The following is a 22,565-nucleotide window of genomic DNA, read 5'->3' on the forward strand; positions in this document are numbered from 1 at the left end:
TGACATCAATCTAGCATTGGATTTTAAGTGATTCCTGACATAGCACACAACTAATGAATGTGATCATTCTCAATCAACCATCATCCTCCCTCATCTATAACCCCGTGAATATATCGCAGAACCTCTGTGACACTGTCTACATGGTACTGAGGTAGAATGTGTTACAAATACTGTTTGTTGGCGCGGGAAATATCTAGCAACGGCATGCGAGAGTTGCAGATATCGGCAAAGTATCATGTTCCTTAGCCGAATCACTTCCTAAACCCCATTATAAGGGAAATGTTATTACGAGCTTACACCGCTAGCGACGTACACCCACACTTCCTGTCTGTTAGTACACACCCCATAACCACCGTCTGTATTCAATGTTGTGGCATTTGTGTGGAAGATCACTTCCTTCGGAATCAATACCATTCTTCGATTTATAAAGCATTATAATATTTAACATGGATCTCATTAGCGATACATGTGTGTGCCTGTAGAACCAAGACTGCTTTTCGAACAGGGTGACAATAACATCGTTATTGCGTTCGTGTTTTTAACAGCTTTCAGAACAGGCGGCAGATGATGTGTGAAGTGATCACTGTTTCAAGTCGGAAACCACAGATACCAGTCTTTCACATCTGGCCCGTATTTTGAGTGGAACTGAAGCCGCCCCGACCCATTTACCTCCTGGAACTTTACTCGCCAGTGTTCATCCCCCTCCCTAAACACCAACATCCCTCATGCCCATGGCATTGCCACTATCAAATACTACCTTTCCTAAACCTCTCAGACTCGAAATATACCATCTCATTCTTTATATAACACGTGGGCCAGGAGGCCTGAAGGTGGCATAACCTAACACTGAAACTGGTAGCTCAATAAAAAAAAAATTTGCAAATTAGACAGCTGAAAGGCGTTTGATTTGACATTGTGTATTGAACAGCTAAGTCCCGCAACCATCTCTGAAAAGATAGACGTATGGAGTAGGAAGTTTTGGGTGGGTGGATTGAGCAGATCCCACACCCTTTTTTTTCTTCTTTTTTCCTGACGCATCGATATGCACTCTATGGCAAACTGCTGGGAGATGGAGTGGCATACAGTTGGCTTAGAATGTTTTGTAGGTTGGGTTGACGATGAAATACTACTGTAGGAGTGGTGGAAAGGATCTTGGTCAGGATGTCCATCAATCATCAACCCTCATGCACAAACGCTACAATCCTGGCCAGCCCATTGTATGTGATGGGCCATCTAAAGGAAACCTTCCTAGTTTCCCAAAAGTCCCAACTCCTAGTGTGGTTCTGGTTCGTTGGTGATTTCTTCATGATTTGAACTCAGGACTGAGACACTCTATCCATAAGCGTTCATAACCTCAACGCCTTCCCTCCCAATCTGATTCACCTTGTGTTCCTGGACATTGACATTTACCTCTCTGTTGGCTTCATCCACACTTCTGTCCACATTAAACCTAATGACCGTGAACAGTACCTGCATTTCGGCAGCTGCCATTTATACCACATCTAAACATCCCTCCCATACTACCCAGCCACCCACGGATAAGTGTCTGCAGTGACGAAAATTCCCTTTCCTACTATGCTGAAGTCACCATGAAGGCCATCGCAGACAAGCAATACATCACAAACCTAATCCACAAACAGATTTCTGATGACATATCCTCACACACCCAGTCCTACCACTAGCCCAAAGAATCAGCTAGAAAGGAGTGCCCTCCTAATCACCTGTTACCACCCTGGATTTAAACAACTGAACCATATCCTTCACCAGGGCATTCATTATCTCTTAGCGTGCTCTGATATGGGGTAAATCCAACCCAAGATCTTTCCCATCCTCCAACCTACACAACTTCCTAGTTCATCTTGCCATTCCAAACCACTTGCCACTGCAATCATATCCCTGTGGTAGACAAAGTTGCAAAACACGCTCAATCCAACCACCCTGCAGCTCCTACTCCAGTCCCATCACAGGCTTATCCTATCCAGCTAGTGGCAGGGCCAGCTGTGAAAGAAGTCATATCATATACCAGGGGCGGGCAAACGTTGCACACGGCTCATGAGCGCACAGCGCTGCACGTGTGCTGCCCGCGTGCAGGCGTCGACCGGGGCTGTGGCGACAGCCGGCAGGTTGCGGCAGTGTAGTGCCAGGCTAAGCTGCGGACGTTGATGCGAAGCTAGCACTATGTAGTGAACGTTGTATTTCAAGAAACGGAGAAGTGGAGATTTGCTATCTTTTAAAAAGTAATGGGAGAATCATTTTTTCTTTGTGCAAAAACGTGAAAATTCGAAATATTTAATATGTGGCAGTATTCTCGCTGGTCAACGGAAGTTTAGTATTGAAGGCCATTATAATAAATTTCACAAGGACGAGTACAATTAATTGTCGGATTCTGAGCGGATGGGGAATTGACTGAGCTTAAGAAGAGCGATCTGACGATACCAGATGAATCTGTCGTAGTTGGCCGGCCGGAGTGGCCGAGCGGTTCTAGGCACTACAGTCTGGAACCGCGCGACCGCTATGGTCGCAGGTTCGAATCCTGCCTCGGGCATGGATGTGTGTGATGTCCTTCGGTTAGTTAGGTTTAAGTAGTTCTAAGTTCTAGGCGACTGATGACCTCAGAAGTTAAGTCCCATAGTGCTCAGAGCCATTTGAATTTGTCGTAGTTGCTGTTGTCACGAGAGATCTGCGATTTGCTCTCGTCATGTCTCTCATCTAACTGATTTAACATTTTATGGAGCACTGTTTTCAAGTTTTCAGGACGACAACAATAATAGCCCAGCGGTATGTGCAAGTTATAAGACTGCGCTTAATATAGCGAGAGCTGGAAAAAATTTGCTGAATTAATAAGTCTCGGTTAAGAGCAAACATCAGTGATGAAAATTTACGTAACTGTTTGTGTTTGTCTGTATGTAGAAATTTTGTTCCAGATATTAAACGTATTGTAAACTCCACCTGTGATAATTAAATAAAACGTATCGTAGGTAATAGGTACTCTTTCAAACCATGATTTCTTTCAAGCACTGCTACTAACCTTATTCATTCACTCAATAAAGCAAGCAAGGAAACAAAACGCATTACAGAGGAAGGAGCGGACAGAAGGTATGGTGGGGATGGGAGATAAGCAGGTGGCTAGCGTGCCCCTGTGTGCACGCGGAACACCTGTTAACTACACGCGTGCAAGTGCACTGCACATGTGCAGGATTCCTGGCCGCCCCTGTCATATACCAACTCTGCTGCAATCGATGCGCAGCTTTTTATGTCAGTATGACTGCCACCAATTGTCCAACTGTCCACCAGGATGAATGGCCACTGTCAGAGGGTTACAGAACAATAAAGTTAACCACTTGGTGGCCCAAAATAGAGCTGAGCACAACATTCACAATTTCAATGGGTGCTCCACATTCCAGGCCATCTGGATACTTCCTTCCACCGCTAGCTTCTGTGAACTACACAGATGGCGGTTATTCTTAACAATACATCCTTCGCTCCCATAATACTGCTAACCTCAATCCCATTTAACCCACTGTCCCTGCATCCTGCACCCAACATTTTCCCAATCCTTTCTTCTGTCACGCCCTCCCACTTCATGTCCCGACTTCACCTCCAGCGTGCACCGCTCCCCACTGGGTCCTACAACTGTACATCGCATGCCTAGCCCATAAACCTGCCACCCTCGTTGGAAAACTGGCTCCCTCCTTTTGAGTCGACAAGCACCCGCTCTCATTCCTTCTCCCTGCCTCTCACCTCAATCTCCCTCTACCCATTTTCCCCAAAATTACCTCCTCCGCAACCAGCCCACGTGCAAATATACACTGTTAGTCCAGGTGGCTCCATGTAGGGGTATAGGCATGTTCGTGTGTGTGTGTGTGTGTGTGTGTGTGTGTGTTTTACTCTAGCTCGTGAAACATTTACTCTGAAAGCTAGCAAGTTTTCTTCCTTTTTGTGAGTGCCTATTGAGACATGGATGCTTTTGTTTTTCAGTGAGTGGTGTCCTTTAATCCAAAAGTATTTACAAAAACAAATAGTTCTTAAACATATAGCACAAAGAGTAGGTGTAAGTGGCAATAAGGAAATCAATGTGAGTGAAATGCAGTATTTACAGCGAAAAAAAAACAAGTTTTTTGGCTACTTATGCTTGTTGTATTAACCTTGCTTCTTTTACGTCTTGTTAAATGCCCTGATCCGTGTTATTCTCTCAGCTTTAGCACAACTACTACCAGATAACTTCAAAAGTGGTCTAGTTAAAACTGACCACATTTTACACAAAAGTGTTGGATTCGAAGTAGTAGAGTATTTATACTTTTTCGGTAAGTCGAAGGCTAAGCAAAGATATGTAGTGTAGAGACACTGCTTATACTTTAGCTCATATAGAAGGGTTGAAGAAAAATATGGAAACACCGCTAGAAATGCGTGCCTGAACTTAAATGCAGATACTGGTGGTCGCGCTGTTATATTTGACCACGGATAGCACCTGTGCAATGTCATCAATACATTGCATATGCCATTTCTGATCAGAACACTGTCACAGCTAAGTAAATTCAAATGTAGGTACATTGTTGGTGCTTGTATAGTGGGTGCTATTGTAACCATGGTAGCCAAAGTGTGTGGTGATTCAAGAGACACCTTATCAATGTGTTACACTGCATTCAATGAAAACACGATCCACTAAGCGAGAACGAGGATGAAACTGTGTGCTGAATGATCGTAACGGACCCTCCTTGTAGAGTTCCTGCGAAAAATGAGAGGATAGTAGGTGCTAAGGTCACTGCAGAACTGAATATCACACTCACAAAAGATGTCAGCATTGAAACCACACATCTCCATTTACATACATACCTACGAGCATACTCCAAAAGACACTATACGGTGCCTGGGGGAGGGTACATTGTAACATTACTAGTCATTTCCCTTTCCGTTCCAGCTGAAAATAGTGAGGAAAGAACTACTGCCTGTATGCCTCCATAACAGAATTTCTCTTATCTTATGTTCGAGATCCTTACGTGAAATGTACTGCTGCGGCAGTATGATCTTTCGGCAGTCAGCTTGAACTGCTGGTTATCTCATTTTCTCAAAAGACCTCGAAGAGAACGTCTCCAGGGATTCCCATTTGAGTGCCGAAGGATCTCTGTAATACTTGCATGTTGGTCGAGCTTAACGGCAACAAATCTAGCAGCATGTTTGTGATAAGCTTCGATTTTTTCTTTTAATCCGATCCGGTGGGGATTCCAAACACACGAACAGTACTCGACAATGAGTCGCTGTATTGTGGTCTCCTTCAGAGATGAACCACAATTTCTTAAAACTCTCCGGATAAAACAAAGTCGGTCATTCGCCTTCCCCACAACATACCTTATATGCTCGTTTTACTCCATATCACTACCAAATATAATGATGTGATTCAGTTACGTGTTTGAAATTAAACTCAAGTTACCTTTGAACCTTTCAGCAAGTCTATCAGCAGAGCTGGGAAGTCGGTAAAAGCATCGAATTGGAGCTCTCAACTACCAATAATAACACCCTCTATGACTGCCTGGGTCTGGCAGGCTGAGAGGTTTCCTCTGAAACAAGGCGGGCGATTGCATCTGGCTGAGCGTCAGTGTCAGCCACAGACAACACCTGGAACCTGCTTGTCAGACTAACTAGGGAAGCATTACGTGCAGGCCCCTGGGAAGTCTTTCACTTCCTGCCTCGCCCTGAGGTGATCTCCACCTCACCACTGGTGGCGGGTCAACCTCAGTTTGAGCAATAACTGAACTGGCCACTGGTGTGGACCGATCGGAGGACTAAGACATGCTGGTCGTCCATTGGATCCCACAGCCAGCCCTCAACAGTGACGCCCATCCACTGCAGCTTGAAGCTGTGTAATCGAAGCCATCACAACCTGAAGCAGAGAACAAAGTGTCGCCAACTCGGCTCGCATCCACACACAGCAATTAAAGTCCATACCCATACCAAAGACCGTGGAAAACTATACTACACAGAGAAACGGACTAGCGACATGTATTGTGGAACTGTGCTGTACACACTGGCGAAAACGCAAGAACCGCGTCAAATAAAATAGATTAATACGCAGAGATTACAAAAAAACTGATCTACCAAAGCACACTGGCGAGACTATATACTTCGCTCCTGATCAGGAACGTGTAATATGCCACAAAATCAGTTTACTTTCCGAGGCAGAGGCAAAGCGCGAGAATTGTGCGTATCAAATATTAAATTAACACGCAGTAACCCAAGAAACTAAACTAACAAAGGACACACATGAAACTATGTAATTCGCTCGTGGTTAGGAACTAGTAAAATGTCACAAAATACTCGTTTTGAGGATGCGGCTGTTCAGTTAAGGGCATTTCACGATATTACCATCTGCAAACTTTACCTCCCTTCTGGTGGTGATGGGTCTCAGAACATAATTTTTGAATTGGTTTCTCAGTGTTCCCAGTCTTTCTTAATCTTGGGTGATTTCAACGACCATAACCCTTTGTGGTATGGTATGCGATTTCTGGCAAAAGTAAAGACCTCAAAAACTTATTGGCACAACTTGACTTCGCCTCTTGAATAATAGTACATCCACACACTTCAGTGTGGCGTACAGAATCTTCCCGTTTACAGAGCTTGTCATCTCCCATCCATCCACTGGAGCGTCCACGATAACCGTGTGTGGTAGTGAACACTTTCCAACTTTCCTCTTCGCCTCTCAGCGTCACTCCATGCAAGCCAGCCCCTATGGACTCTCTCTCAACTGTGCTGACTGGGGTGCTTTCGGTGCTTTCGCCTCTGCTGTCGCCCTTGGCTCTCTGCCACATAGAGATATTCATGAGACAGTCTAGAACACAAGTGCAGACATTCTTTTGGCATCTGATTTAGTGACCCCATGCTCTTCTGGCCCGCCTTGATGGAAAACAGTACCTTGGTGGTCATCAGAAATCGCATAGGCCATTAAAGATCGTAGGTAGGCTCTCCAACGCCATAAATGGCACCCATCGATTGAGCCTTTAAATTGCTCTATGCCCAGGTCCGCCACTTAATAAAATGATGGAAGCGAAATGCTAGGAATGGTATGTCCACCTCTTTTGCAGGTTTGGGCGAAGATCAGATGTGTGTACAGGTATCAGTTATCTGTAGGTATATCTGGTATTACCTTGAATGGCAATGTCTACACTGATCTAGACGTTGTCGCAGACCATTTTGGTCTGCATTATTCTTGAGCCTCAGTGTCTGAGAACTATCACCCTGCCCTTCATGTTCTAAAACTGCAGGTGTTGCGAAAGCAATTATCTTTTACCACATGACACCCTGAGTCATAATACTCCATTCAGCAATAGCCGTCTTCTTCGACTGACAAAAGGCTTATGACACAGTTGGCAACACAACATCCTTGATACATTACACAAGTGGGGTCTCTGGGGTCCGCTCCACATTTTTACCTAGAACTTCCTCTTACACTCTACATTCTGGGTTCGAGTTGGAGCTTTCCACAGTACCCACAATATCCAAGAGAAGGGCTCTGTAGTGAGTGTCCCTCTCTTTCTAGCAGCCATAATTGGTCTAGAAGCAGCTGTAGGGCCCTCAGCAACACCCTCCTTGAATGATGACTATTTTTGCCTCTATAGATGCTCTTCTAGTGTGGGTGTGGTTGAATATCAAATGCAAGGTTCCATACGAAAGGCGCAGGCATGGGTCCTCACCCAAGGCTTTCGGTTTTCATCCACCAAAACTCACGCCATGCACTTCTGTCAACATCGTACTGTTCACCCACAACCAGAACTTTACCTCGACGACCAACTACTCATTGTGGTGAAAACGTATCTCTTTTTAGGACTTGTCTTCGATTCTCAGTTGACAGGGATTCCCCACCTTCGCCAGCTTAAGCGAAAGTGCTGACTGCACATTAATACATTTCGCTGCCTGATACAAACCCATATTGATTATGGGAATCTGGTATATTATTTGAGATTGCCATCAGCATTGCAGATACTGGATCCGATGCACCGCTGTGAGATTCTACTTGCGGACTGAGACTTCTACCAAATCTGTCCTGTTGGCTCGATGTTTGTTGGTCATGTGCACTTTGCTTGTATCCATACAGGACGTACTGAAATGCGTTCCTTGCCAGATAGCTGTAGTGTTGCCACTGCAGAATTGCTAGCCATCTTTAGTCCTCTTCAGCACATCCATTCTTGCACCGGTAGGTCCTTTCTCATGTGCAGCAACCCCTTCAGCGGTTCACAAGCTCTTGACGAGAGTTGTCCTCACCATCGCTTGGTCTACATCTACATCTACATCTACATCCATACTCCACAAGCCACCTGACGGTGTGTGGCGGAGGGTACCTTGAGTACCTCTATCGGTTCTCCCTTCTATTCCAGTCTCGTATTGTTCGTGGAAAGAAGGATTGTCGGTATGCCTCTGTGTGGGCTCTAATCTCTCTGATTTTATCCTCATGGTCTCTTCGCGAGATATACGTAGGAGGGAGCAATATACTGCTTGACTCTTCGGTGAAGGTATGTTCTCGAAACTTTGACAAAAGCCCGTACCGAGCTACTGAGCGTCTCTCCTGTAGAGTCTTCCACTGGAGTTTATCTATCATCTCCGTAACGCTTTCGCGATTACTAAATGATCCTGTAACGAAGCGCGCTGCTCTCCGTTGGATCTTATCTATATCTTCTATCAATCCTATCTGGTACGGATCCCACACTGCTGAGCAGTATACAAGCAGTGGGCGAACAAGCGTACTGTAACCTATTTCCTTTGTTTTCGGATTGCATTTCCTTAGGATTCTTCCAATGAATCTCAGTCTGGCATCTGCTTTACCGACGATCAACATTATATGATAATTCCATTTTAAATCACTCCTAATGCGTACTCCCAGATAATTTATGGTATTAACTGCTTCCAGTTGCTGACCTGCTATTTTGTAGCTAAATGATAACGGATCTATCTTTCTGTGTATTCGCAGCACATTACACTTGTCTACATTGAGGTTCAATTGCCATTCCCTGCACCATGCGTCAATTCGCTGCAGATCCTCCTGCATTTCAGTACAATTTTCCATTGTTACAACCTCTCGATACACCACAGCATCATCTGAAAAAAGCCTCAGTGAACTTCCGATGTCATCCACCAGGTCATTTATGTATATTGTGAATAGCAACGGTCCTATGACACTCCCCTGCGGCACACCTGAAATCACTCTTACTTCGGAAGACTTCTCTCCATTGAGAATGACATGCTGCGTCCTGTTATCTAGGAACTCCTCAATCCAATCACACAATTGGTCTGATAGTCCATATGCTCTTACTTTTTTCATTAAACAACTGTGGGGAACTGTATCGAACGCCTTGCGGAAGTCAAGAAACACGGCATCTACCTAGGAACCCGTGTCTATGGCCCTCTGAGTCTCGTGGACGAATAGCGCGAGCTGGGTTTCACATGACCGTCTTTTTCGAAACCCATGCTGATTCCTACAGAGTAGATTTCTAGTCTCCAGAAAAGTAATTATACTCGAACACAATACGTGTTCCAAAATTCTACAACTGATCGACGTTAGAGATATAGGTCTATAGTTCTGCACATCTGTTCGACGTCCCTTCTTGAAAACGGGGATGACCTGTGCCCTTTTCCAATCCTTTGGAACGCTACGCTCTTCTAGAGACCTACGGTACACCGCTGCAAGAAGGGGGGCAAGTTCCTTCGCGTACTCTGTGTAAAATTGAACTGGTATCCCATCAGGTCCAGAGGCCTTTCCTCTTTTGAGCGATTTTAATTGTTTCTCTATCCCTCTGTCGTCTATTTCGATATCTATCATTTTGTCATCTGTGCGACAATCTAGAGAAGGAACTACAGTGCAATCTTCCTCTGTGAAACAACTTTGGAAAAAGACATTTAGTATTTCGGCCTTTAGTCTTTCATCCTCTGTTTCAGTACCATTTTGGTCACAGAGTGTCTGGACATTTTGTTTTGATCCACCTACCGCTTTGACATAAGACCAAAATTTCTTAGGATTTTCTGCCAAGTCAGTACATAGAACTTTACTTTCGAATTCATTGAACGCCTCTCGCATAGCCCTGCTCACACTACATTTCGCTTCGCGTAATTTTTGTTTGTCTGCAAGCTTTGGCTATGTTTATGTTTGCTGTGAAGTTCCCTTTGATTCCGCAGTTGTTTTCTTACTCGGTTGTTGTACCACGGTGGCTCTTTTCCCTCCATTACGATCTTGCTTGGCACATACTCATCTAACGCATAATGTACGACGGTTTTGAACTTCGTCCACTGATCCTCAACACTAACTGTACTTGAGACAAAACTTTTGTGTTGAGCCAACAGGTACTCTGAAATCTGCTTTTTGTCACTTTTTCTAAACAGAAAAATCTTCCTACCCTTTTTAATATTCCTATTTACGGCTGAAATCATGGATGCCGTAACCGCTTTATGATCGCTGATTCCCTGTTCTGCGTTAACTTTTTCAAATAGTTCGGGTCTGTTTGTCACCAGAAGGTCTAATATGTTATCGCCACGAGTCGGTTCTCTGTTTAACTGCTCAAGGTAGTTTTCAGATAAAGCACTTAAAAAAATTTCACTGGATTCTTGGTCCCTGCCACCCGTTATGAACGTTTGAGTCTCCCAGTCTATATCCGGCAAATTAAAATCTCCACCCAGAACTATAACATGGTGGGGAAATCTACTCGAAATATTTTCCAAATTATCCTTCAGGTGCTCAGCCACAACAGCTGCTGAGCCAGGGGGCCTATAGAGACATCCAATTACCATGTCTGAGCCTGCTTTAACCGTGACCTTCACCCAAATTATTTCACATTTCGGATCTCCGTCAATTTCCTTCGATACTATTGCACTTCTTATCGCTATAAACACGCCTCCCCCTTCACTGTCCAGCCTGTCTCTGCGGTATACATTCCAATCTGAGTTTAGGATTTCATTACTGTTTACGTCTGGTTTCAGCCAACTTTCTGTCCCTAGTACTATATGGGCGTTGTGACCGTTTATTAATGAGAGCAGTTCTGGGACCTTTCTATAGACGCTCCTGCAGTTTACTATTAGCACATTAATATTGTTATTCCCTGTTGCATTTTGCCTACTCCTACCTTGCGCGTCTCAGGAGGCGTCTTGTCTGGCCTAGGGAGGGGATTCTCTAACCTAAAAAACCCCCATGTGCACTCCACACGTACTCCGCTACCCTTGTAGCCGCTTCCGGCGTGTAGTGCACGCCTGAGCTATTCAGGGGGACCCTACATTTCTCTACCCGATAGCGGAGGTCGAGAAATTTGCACCCCAGATCTCCGCAGAATCGTCTGAGCCTCTGGTTTAAGCCTTCCACTCGGCTCCAAACCAGAGGACCGCGATCGGTTCTGGGAACGATACTACAAATACAGTAGTTAGCTCTGATTCTACCCCGCGAGCGAGGCTTTCCGCCTTCACCAATTCCGCCAACCGCCTGTACGAACTGAGGATGACCTCTGAACCCAGACGGCAGGAGTCATTGGTGCCGACATGAGCAACAATTTGCAGTCGGGTGCACCCAGTGCTCTCTATCGCCGCCGGTAGGGCCTCCTCCACATCTTGGATGAGACCCCCCGGCAAGCAGACAGAGTGAACACTGGCCTTCTTCCCCGACCTTCCCGCTATTTCCCTAAGGGGCTCCATCACCCGCCTAACGTTGGAGCTCCCAATAACTAATAAACCCCTCCCCCCGTGTCCCTGCTCGGACCTTGCTGAAGGAGCACCCACATGTCCACTCACAGGCAAAGCGGGCGATGCCACACGACCAGCCTCCACATTGACCCTCCGCCTCGTGCGCCGCGAACGCCGCTGTACCCGCCACTCCCCTTGGGGAGAGGGTGGCCCAACCGCGCCCGGTACCCGCGAAGATGTCTCGACAGCAGGGACAGTGGGTGAAGCATGAAACACCTGGGGTGTACCTTGCGACGCACCAGACTCCCCATTGCCGCTACACTCCGAGGCAGCAGCCTGAAGACGGCTCACCGCGGCCATCAACACGCTCAGCTGTTCGCGAACAGTGGCCAGCTCCTCCTGCGTCCATACACAGCAGTCACACATCCTATCCATCCTAAGGAATCAATTTACTGAAGAGAGTTAATCAACCTTTAACTAGACTGCTAATTCACTAAAGGCGGCTGTTTATTCACTAAACTGTGGTTGCTAGCCACTTCTTGTAGAAAACAATGAAAATAGCACTACCTGTCTCTGGACTGTATTGAAAACAAACACTAGCTCTACTGGCACTATGGTTGACTAAAGGGATTCTGTATTCAAAACTAACACGAAATCTATGGAACACTATTAATAGCACCCGACAATTAAAGCTTCCTAAAAGCAAATGCACACGGAAGAAGAAGTGACAAGTAAGAAAAATACAGTTAATACTTAAATTATGGTAGCTCGCTGCACAGCAGACGTGAAGCAGACGGCAGTTACGACGACACTGACTCTACTCGTGGCTATCCAGGATTCCCTGTATTTCCTCCAACAAAGTGGATGGTAAGTGACCTTCGTCTGGATCCCAAGCCATGTTGGGATCATGATAGCCTAATAGCCTGGCCAAACTGGCTGCTAATAAACCAACTCTTGAGATGGTTGTTCCACAGACAGATCTCTGATTGGTATTATGCGATCAAGTATTACGAATCTGAAATATGGAATGACTCGCTCTAAAATCACCAACAGGCTTCTACCAAGGGCTCTTCATTGTTTTCCAGCTCCACATCAGCCATACTTGACTGACTCACGGTCATCTCCTCCATCACGAGGACCGACCGACCGCACTGTTATTGTTCCTGTCTGATGGTAGTCCAGATTTTGCTGGACTGTCCCGCCCTTCCTGCCCTGTGGTGGACTCTTAATCCCCCTGACTCGTTACCCTAGTGTTAGAGGACGATGCCTCAGCGGTTGACTTAGTTCTACATTTTGTTCATTTATTTTACCATTATTTTTAAAGGAGGGCCACTTAACTGTACTGGCTCATTGAGGGTTGGGTAGAAAACTCTGTTGCTTCCTGCCCACAGCAGGCTCCAGCTGTCTGGGCTCGGTTGTACAGCCTGGTCCTCATCCTACCTGCTCTTTTCCTTTTCTTCCCACCTCTTACATGGTCTGTTAGACTTGTTCATCTTTTGTCTCTCTTTGCTTCTCTTGCTGCACTCACGTTCCTAGTTTTTCCTAGGCCATTTCTGAGTGCCATTACATTAGATTCAGTTTTCTTTCCGTAGACCCAAAAAATGAGATGCTTCTCGTGTGTGTGGAACACGTCAGGAAGTATAACATGAAAACATAGAACATTTTAATACAATACTTACTACCCTGATCACTTATCAGGCGATTGTCGAAATAGGTGAATACAATGCGATAAACTGGAACAGCTAATATTTACAGAATTAACATACTGTCAATAGGAAACATTGTTATACACTATTAATAAATTAACACACGCAACATACCGATTCGTGACTGTTGTGACCAAGTGCTGTCAAAATTGAAATCTAACAATGTGTGTGTGTGTGTGTGTGTGTGTGTGTGTGTGTGTGTCTGTGTGTTAAGTGTGTGTGAATTCCTAAGGGAGCAAACTGTGGGGGTCATCGGTCCCGAGACTTACACACTACTTATACTTACTTAAACTACCTTATGCTAAGAACACACACACACACACACACACACACACACACACACACACACACACATGCCCGTGGGAGGACTCGAACCTCTGGCTGGAGGGGCCGCCCAGTCCATGACAGGCAGCCTCAAACGGTGCGGCCACTCTGCGTGGCAAGCTGATTTAACAGTCTCTGTTAAGATATTCATCTATAGAATAGAAGGAGTTGCCTGTCAAAAAGTCTTTCAAACTCTGTTAAAACCGTGCTTTATCTGAAACCAAGCTTTTAATGGTTGCTGGCAATTTATTGATAATGTGTGTTCCTGAATATAGGATCCCTCTATGGACCAAGGTAAGCGATTTTAGGTCTTAATGTAGATTGTTATTATTCCTAGTACTGATACTATATACTGAGCTATTGGTTGGAAATAGAGATTTATTACTTGCAACAAATTTCATTAAGCAATAAATATACTGAGAAGCAGTGGTTAGAATACAAAGTTCCTTGAACAAGTTTCTTCATGATGTTCTTGAATTTACACCCCAAATTATTCTTATCCCATGCTTTTGCTCCCCCCTGAAGACTTTTGATCGGTTTGATGAGTTACCCCAGAATTTGATCCTGTCTGACATAATAGAATGAAAGTAAGCAAAGTAAGCAAGTTTTTTTGTATATATATATATATATATATATATATATATATCCTACAAGTGGCATATAGTGGGTCATCTCAAAGTTTAATGACAGGGACTTAGCTTTTAAACCATCAATTAATGTCAGTGAAAATTTGATTAGCAGCTATTTCTATATCTGTAATTGATTTGCTACTTATTGCAATGGTTGTATCATCTGCAAACAAAACAAACTTAGCATCTGCCAATGTAACAGACGAGAGGTCATTAATGTACAGAAGAAAAAGCAATGGACCCAAGATGCAACCTTGAGGAACACTCCATGTACTTAATTCCCAATCAGATGAAGACTGACTGCTTACTGCACAGGTATTTTGCAACAGCACTCTTTGCTTCCCGTTAGATAAGACTCAAACCATACCTCTGGTAAGTGGCAGGGGCTGGGGATGTATATCCCATCATTGCATTCTGCTTTCAGGGGTTTCCAGCTGCTCCCAGGACGGGGCACCTTGCCTGCCTTTCTTCCTCTGTCTCCTTTTCTTATTTTTGTCTATTATATCCGCTTCATTGGCCGTTGGTAGACCTCAAGGTTTTCTATCCATGGGTTTTGCAGGGTAGATCATCTCTGATCTGTGGTAATACAGACCTGTCCATTCGAGGAAAAAGGGACTGATGACCTAGTAGTTTTGTTCCTTTAATCATTCAACCAACAAACCTGAAGTTTGTTAATCTCCAAGGCTTCAGTCATACCAACTTACTGATTGCTTAAAGGAAATGGAGGTAATGGGTGACTGTGTATATGTAGAATCGCCTATCAGTGACAGGGAAATGTGATAAAGAAAGAAAGTAAGTGACGAATTGTCCTTTGCCATGCCATACTGGTTAAAATCATTAAGATCGGCTGGAGTCGGGCAATAATCAAAACAACGAAAATACAGTAGGTGCCATCCTTGATGTTCCCTGTGTTCTGGTACAGCAGCTGGACCTGGGTAGTGAAAGTTACTGACATTAGCTGAACAGATGCCTTGGAGATGTCATGTTGGTGGAAGATGTTATTGTATGACAAAGAAACAAAGCTTCCATTACAGAAGAAATTAACATCAGGAAAGTATACCCTCTCACGCCAGCCAAACATATTTGCAAAGTTCTTGGGCATATACTGAGAACAGAAGGCAAAATTTTAAATATACCACCACACATGGCAAATTCGAAGGCAGAAGACCATGAGGAAGAGGAGCATGTTTCAGGATGGATCAAGTGCAAATGATTACTGGCCTATATTCCAACTATTTCTTAAGAATAACTAAAGCGTATTGTAGTCAAATATTTGGTAACTTAAGAAATTAATACAAAAATGTGATCACGACTCAGCAATGATAAACAGTCTCATGATGTTAAGGTTAATATTTTCTGCAAGTTATTTTGATACATTTTGTAACATCCTTTAAAACTGATGTCTGTAGTTGTTGTATTATAGTTTGAAATCAGACTGCATTTTGTCTGATTTAATATCTTTTACTAATTTTGTCCAGTGCCACTTCGGTTATTGCACAACAGGTCTGACGTTGGCAACTATTTTTCTAAGTGGTATACAGTTTTTTAAAAAAAATTATAATAAGTTTTAACAATATTTTCTAAGAGTGAAATGTAAATGGTGTATAACATTATAATGAAAACGTTTAACTGTTTTCTACTTTTTTAAATCAGAACGAATATTTTATTCTAGTACTTGGCACTTAGCTCTAATGACAATATTTAGTTGTTACTGTCGCAGCCCTACTCATAATCAAAAGAACAAAGACCGATGCTCCATTGTCATGTTCCATATCTGTGTCGTGTGGTGACGTGTCGCAGTTGCGACTGACTTTCCCCCTCTCTCTGTCTGCCGCAGGCAGCCAATGTGGTGGCGCCGCCGCACCGCCGCGGAGCGCAGGCTGGTGCTGACACAGACGGTGGCGCTCCTAGCTGCGGCTGCGCTCGCCGCCTCAGTGGTCGTGGTCGTCGCCAGGCGGCAGCACCAGCCCGGTATGGCCACCAGAACCAAAACTGACTTAAGCAACCCTTTCTTTCTTTCGCTTGTGCTGTTGTCCCGCAATGACGCAGGGTCGGCATGGTTAATCGGATTTGGCAAGGGTAATGGAAGGGGTGGCTGGATGCCTTTCCTGCCGCCACTCCGTACCCCCCCCCCCCTCCCAGGATGGAAATAGTGTACCCTAACTGCCTGTGTCTGATGTAATTCATAGAATAGTGCGAATGTGGTTAGATGTCTGCGAGCCGTGTAACTGAGGCGGGACGTGGGTATCAGACAGGTATTCACTTAGTGGGATGTGGAAAACCGCCTAAAAACCACATCAAGGCTGGCCGGCACACTGGCCTCCGTCGTTAAGCCGCCAGGCAGATTCGATCTGGGCCCGGCGCGCCTACCCGAGTCCAGGAATCAGCGCATTAGCGCTCTCGGCAAACCTGGCAGGTTAACTTAAGCAAAGCTATGTGTGCACAATTCAGTTCCGACTGCTCCTGCCAATACTCCATCTGACAGCACACTAGTCTCACAGCGAAAGCTCTCTCCCGTTACCGTCTAGCTATAAGCCTAGCGAGTCATTCCCAACTCTGGCAGGCAGTGGCGGATCGTAAGTATTCTTTTTAGTGTTCACAAATTTTTAGATTAAAATCAGCGTGAATGTGTGAAATATCATCTGCTGTATAACCATTATGATGATGAACAAATGTACACAACTGCAGCCACTGTCAATAATAATAATAATAATAACAATAATAATGTGCTTGACTTGTCTAACGAAAGAAAGACTCGCTTCTGTGAAATTTTATTGTTCTGTACATAATTAAGTACAGTTTAGGGCACGAACGATATTATGTATAAGCTTTCACTTCTCTCCGTCTCGTCAACCAAATATTAATATTAGTAAAGTCTTATCACTCACTAACAAGGGGAGGCCACGACGTTTGGAACTTGAATTTACTGTAAACTTCGTACACTCGTAGTACTCCGTGAGGACAACAATATGTGTAAGCAGTAGCACGTACTTCTCAAGCGTTATTGAGAAAACCGGAAGAGAATTTCGGTCGTCAAATATATACCTGCGCGTGGCCATTTTTACCATGAAGCTGCGACAGCCGAGTGGTTGGCGTTGAAGCACCGTAATCGCTGGATCCAGTCCCGATCGTCAGTTTTTTTTAATTTTCGACACAGTCACTTTCTTTACTATTTATATTACACTTGATATAATGAGAAAAATACGTGTAATCGGATGAACTTTTATTAAATTTACAATGTTATTTGGCAGTCTAAAAATTTTTATTATCAGAAATAATATAATAGTCATAACTTTATGTTTTCCATGTTTTGACGAAAAATACCATCCAGCAACTTGTAATGTCGAAACCGACGATTAATTGAACATATTTCGAAAGCCGTTTGTGCCGGTCAAAACTTGTAGGTAACAGGTTGTTTCAGGCTCCGTCTAGGTATAAGGGATTTCTCAAATCACGGACAAGCATACATTTTCAGTATCATTTTATGTGTTTGGTCGTTTACTAGTCGATAATTATGAATATTATAGCGATAGTGTGATAGTAAACATTTGTAGACAGCCAAATAACATTGTAAATTTAATAAAGGTTCATCCGATTGCACGTATTTTTCCCATTACATCAATTGTAATGTAAAGAAAATGACTGTTGAAAATAGAAAAAAACGAAGCTCACGAACGGGACTCGATCCATCGATCCAGGAATTACGTGGCTTGAACGCTAACCACTCGGCTGCCGCCTCTTCCTGGTAAAGATGGCCACTCGCAGGTATATATATTGGAGGACCGAAATTATCTTTCGATTTTCTCAATAACGCTTGAGAAGTACGCGTTACTGCTTACACGTTTTGTTGTCCTCATGGAGTTCTACGAGTGTGCGCAGTCTGCAGTAAATCCGCGTTCCAAACGTCGTGGCCTCCACTTGTAAGTCTCAGTTCATGAAGCACGAAAACGGCGTAATCTCTTCCTATGAAATGCCCTATTCTTCCGTATAGTCCACACAAAAGTTAATATTAATACACGTTACGCTGCACTGTAGGTGCACATTAAACAGAGAAAATTATACAGCAACATGTCTGACATTGCCTATTTATAAAGAAAATCCTTGTGAATGTTTTTAGAATGTATCGATCACTCTATGATTGAAGTCTTTAGTATAACTGACAAACCTTTTTCTCAATTACAGACATTGCCACTACCGAAAGCCTGTACTCTGTCACTGTGTTTCGAAGGAAGGTCTTTATCCTTTTCATTGTTGAGAAACAACATTCAGATTCAAGTACGGTACTTCTAGCTCTGTTCTGAGTAGCGCCTTCGATAACCATGGGTACGTTTCAACAGTAATGTCAAGTTCTCCCTCAGGAAAATTTCTCGAAAATAGAGAAACTGAGCTCACATCTAGCAACTTTGATGCCACAAGGTGATTCATGAATGAAAATCTTTGTCATATGGCTTATTATGGCATCACAAAATTCCTTCGCACCTGTTACTTTATTTTCTGATTTTTCTTTTCTTCTGAATTTGTTCTTCACAAGATGAAGAAATTTCTTCAGTGGCATTATTTCTTATTCCTGTAACTACACCTTTAAGCTCAATAAATACTGCTCAGAGCTTAATGTTTAAAGATTCCAATGTTGTAAGTTTCCTGAGGAGCATGCCTGCACGTGGCATGATCCCATAAAAAATTGTAGCCAAAATAAGAACTCAGGCTCTTTCGAACTTTCTCGTCTGTTTTTATCATCTGCACGATCAGAGAGGGTAATTTTTCTACACCACTCAGACTTTCCTTGTTTCCCTTTGACTGTCCGAATATTAAACACTCATGTTGCATCTGCCCTACTGTGTCTAGCCCATTTGTCTTGTGTGATGATTGGGAAAAAAGCTGGTAAGCCAGAGAGTTTAGAAAAAATATTGTAGCAGATTTGTTTATAGATGGAGCTTTTTGCAAGACCAGATTAAATTGATGTGCATAGCAGTTAATATAATGAGCCCTTGCTTAATCCTTGCCTGAACATCGTTAATGCCTCCGCTCATAACAGCAGCACCATCATAGCATTGTGCGATCACCTTTTCCTTCTTTCTATCTGCATGCTTTTGCAATTCAGAATCATCGCCTTAAATAACGTCTCAGCATCCTGTGTGTCAGGGCTTAGGAAGCCCCAATATCTCTCCACAACAGAACCATGAAGTTCGTATCAATACACAATCACCAACAGTTGCGTGATAGATACATCTGTTGTTTCGTCCACCATTACAGCCAAATAAGGCGCACTTAAAATTTATTGCGTTATTATTTCTCCTTCTCTTGTTGTTCCTTCATTGAGCTGTCAATAGCACTTACTAAATTTACAAGGCCACGAAACACTCCTGGGTTTCCTGAATCTTCCCTTTCATCGTGACCATGTAAAGCTAAGTCAAACGCCCCGCAAAATTTTATGCAGTCTGTTGATCTGGAGAGGTTATGTCTATTCCTTTCCACTTGTTCGTTATATTTCCTCACAAACTCTCCATATACGCTGTCAAGCTGAGTACCGATGTTCCTTCGTGGCTAACTTATCCTGGTAACTAAGTTTTCTGCTACCTCTTAAAATCGATTGAACAGAGTGCATCTTGAAACTGTTTCCTGTCCGTACTGTTACCCACACAGTACCCAACAAACTACAACACAAACTGGAAATTATTAAATTCTGGTAGCAACGCCTTAATGTCTACCAACATAGTCACCTGGCTACGGGTAAATGAAACTAACTAAACTGGTGCACTCTCCTGTTAAGAATACAAAAGGATTACTGTATAATAAAATCAAAAACTTAAGATACTATGACTCATTCAGAAGCCCACGAAAAAGATTATTCTGTCATTATAACTGTAACATATACAGACGTCCGATTTCATTTTACTGTATGTCGAGTAAATTAGCATATCTGACGAGTGTGCTAATACGTAATGGATTGACGCCAATTTCCAAGCGAATGTAGTGTGCTGCCATCTAGTGGCATTGAAATAGACTTGTAGTTGAGTGGTAAGGCCTAGCTGTGCACGCCATAACCTGTGCACATTGTTTATCTGATCAGCATGTATTTGACCCATAAGGTAATTACGTCATTACCAGTCGCGCATGCGCAGAAGCTCCTTAAAATGTGCACAACTGACAGTGTGCTCGTGTCCCTGAATCCAAGTTTCATGGCTTCTAGAGCTCTGTCAATGTGGCATAGCGCTGTAGATTTAAGTGCCGTATATTTCAGATTATTGCATCTGCATTACGTTTTATTGTTGTTGTGGTCTTCAGTCCTGAGACTGGTTTGATGCAGCTCTCCATGCTACTCTATCCTGTGCAAGCTTCTTCATCTCCCAGTACCTACTGCAGCCTACATCCTTCTGAATCTGCTTAGTGTATTCATCTCTTAGTCTCCCTCTATGATTTTTACCCTCCACGCTGCCCTCCAATACTAAATTGGTGATCCCTCGATGTCTCAGAACATGTTCCACCAACCGATCCCTTCTTCTAGTCAAGTTGTGCCACAAGCTCCTCTTCTCCTCAATTCTGTTCAATACCTCCTCATTAGTTATGTGATCAACCCATCTAATCTTCAGCATTCTCCTGTAGCACCACATTTCGAAAGCTTCTATTCTTTTCTTGTCTAAGCTATTTATCGTCCACGTTTCACTTCCATACATTGCTACACTCTATACAAATACTTTCAGAAATGACTTCCTGACATTTAAATCTATACTCGATGTTAAACTAATTTTTCTTCATCAGAAACGCTTTCCTTGCCATTGCCAGTCTACATTTTATATCCTCTTTACTTCGACCATCATCAGTTATTTTGCTCCCCAAATAGCAAAACTCCTTTACTACTTTAAGTGTCTCATTTCCTAATCTAATTCCCTCAGCATCACCCGATTTAATTCGACTACATTCCATTATCCTCGTTTTGCTTTTGTTGATGTTCATCTTATACTCTCCTTTCAAGACACTGTCCATTCCGTTCAACTGCTCTTCCAAGTCCTTTGCTATCTCTGACAGAATTACAATGTCATCGGCGAACCTCAAAGTTTTTATTTCTTCTCCATGGATTTTAATACCTACTCAAAACTTTTCTTTTGTTTCCTTCATTGCTTGCTCAATATACAGATTGAATAACATCGGGGATAGGCTACAACCCTGTCTCACTCCCTACCCAACCACTGCTTCCCTTTCATACCCCTCGACTCTTATAACTGCCATCTGGTTCTGTACAAATTGTAAATAGCCTTTCGCTCTGTGTATTTTACCCCTGCCACCATTAGAATTTGAAAGAGAGTATTCCAATCAACATTGTTAAAAGATTTCTCTAAGTCTACAAATGCTAGAAACGTAGGTTTGCCTTTCCTTAATCTATTTTCTAAGGTAAGTCGTAGGGTCAGTATTGCCTCACGTGTTCCAACATTTCCACGGAATCCAACCTGATCTTCCCCGAGGTCGGCTTCTACTAGTTTTTCCATTCGTCTGTAAAGAATTCGCGTTAGTATTTTGCAGCTGTGACTTATTAAACTGATAGTTCGGTAATTACGTTTAACTTACGGTAATTACGTTTAACAGCATTCAAAGAAAAATAACCAATAAATCCACAAGGCATCAAAAGTTTGGTGTTCACGTGCTCATGCACTCTTACACAGCAGCCGCCGCTGTTGACATACCTATGTTTCATCTGGGCCTTCAAACAATCTACATAGTTTCAGATACAGATTCACATGTTGTGAGATAACTGTAACGAAATTTCACTAACACATCGCAAGTTCGGTACATTGGCACTGTGTTGGTCACAAATGTCTCAAAACTTTCAGAAATTCATTACACACGAAACTTCATAATAGATACGTTGCCATATAAGTAGAGAAAAAAATTTTCACATAACATTATAAAGCCCACAGCGACATGCTGTTTGTGGGTGGAAAGGAGGGGAGGGACTGTATCGTCCTAAGACTTCTTGTTCACTTTTCATTATGGTTTCGTGAACGGCTCGCGATATCGAATCGAAGTTTCCAGTAAATGAGTATACGCAAAGGGGACACATGTGTTGAATGGTTAACCTCCTTCACTCTCGTATCAGCCGAGATACTGAAGTCAGTGTGCTCTCTTAAATGGAACAACATACTATTTTCACGGCATCTAGTAGCTGTTGGCCAAACTTTATATGACACAGACACAGGGTCAACTTGGATTGTTGGAAATGGAGTTACACTATTTGATCAAAAGCATCACGACATACATATGTAAT

The 22,565-nt window shown here is 43.3% G+C and overlaps 1 protein-coding gene across 1 annotated transcript in view; it reads left to right on the forward strand.

Annotated features, from left to right (window-relative positions):
- The window catches only part of LOC126162760 (neprilysin-2-like), a 219,531-nt gene that overhangs the window by 49,904 nt on the left and 147,062 nt on the right, over positions 1-22,565 (forward strand). The window contains exon 2 of the mRNA XM_049919448.1: positions 16,143-16,276. Within this exon, the coding sequence (XP_049775405.1) occupies positions 16,143-16,276 (134 nt within the window). The remainder of the gene's footprint in view (positions 1-16,142; positions 16,277-22,565) is intronic.

The sequence above is a fragment of the Schistocerca cancellata genome, chromosome 2, assembly GCF_023864275.1.
Source record: "Schistocerca cancellata isolate TAMUIC-IGC-003103 chromosome 2, iqSchCanc2.1, whole genome shotgun sequence".
In the NCBI taxonomy this organism is placed as follows: domain Eukaryota; kingdom Metazoa; phylum Arthropoda; class Insecta; order Orthoptera; family Acrididae; genus Schistocerca; species Schistocerca cancellata.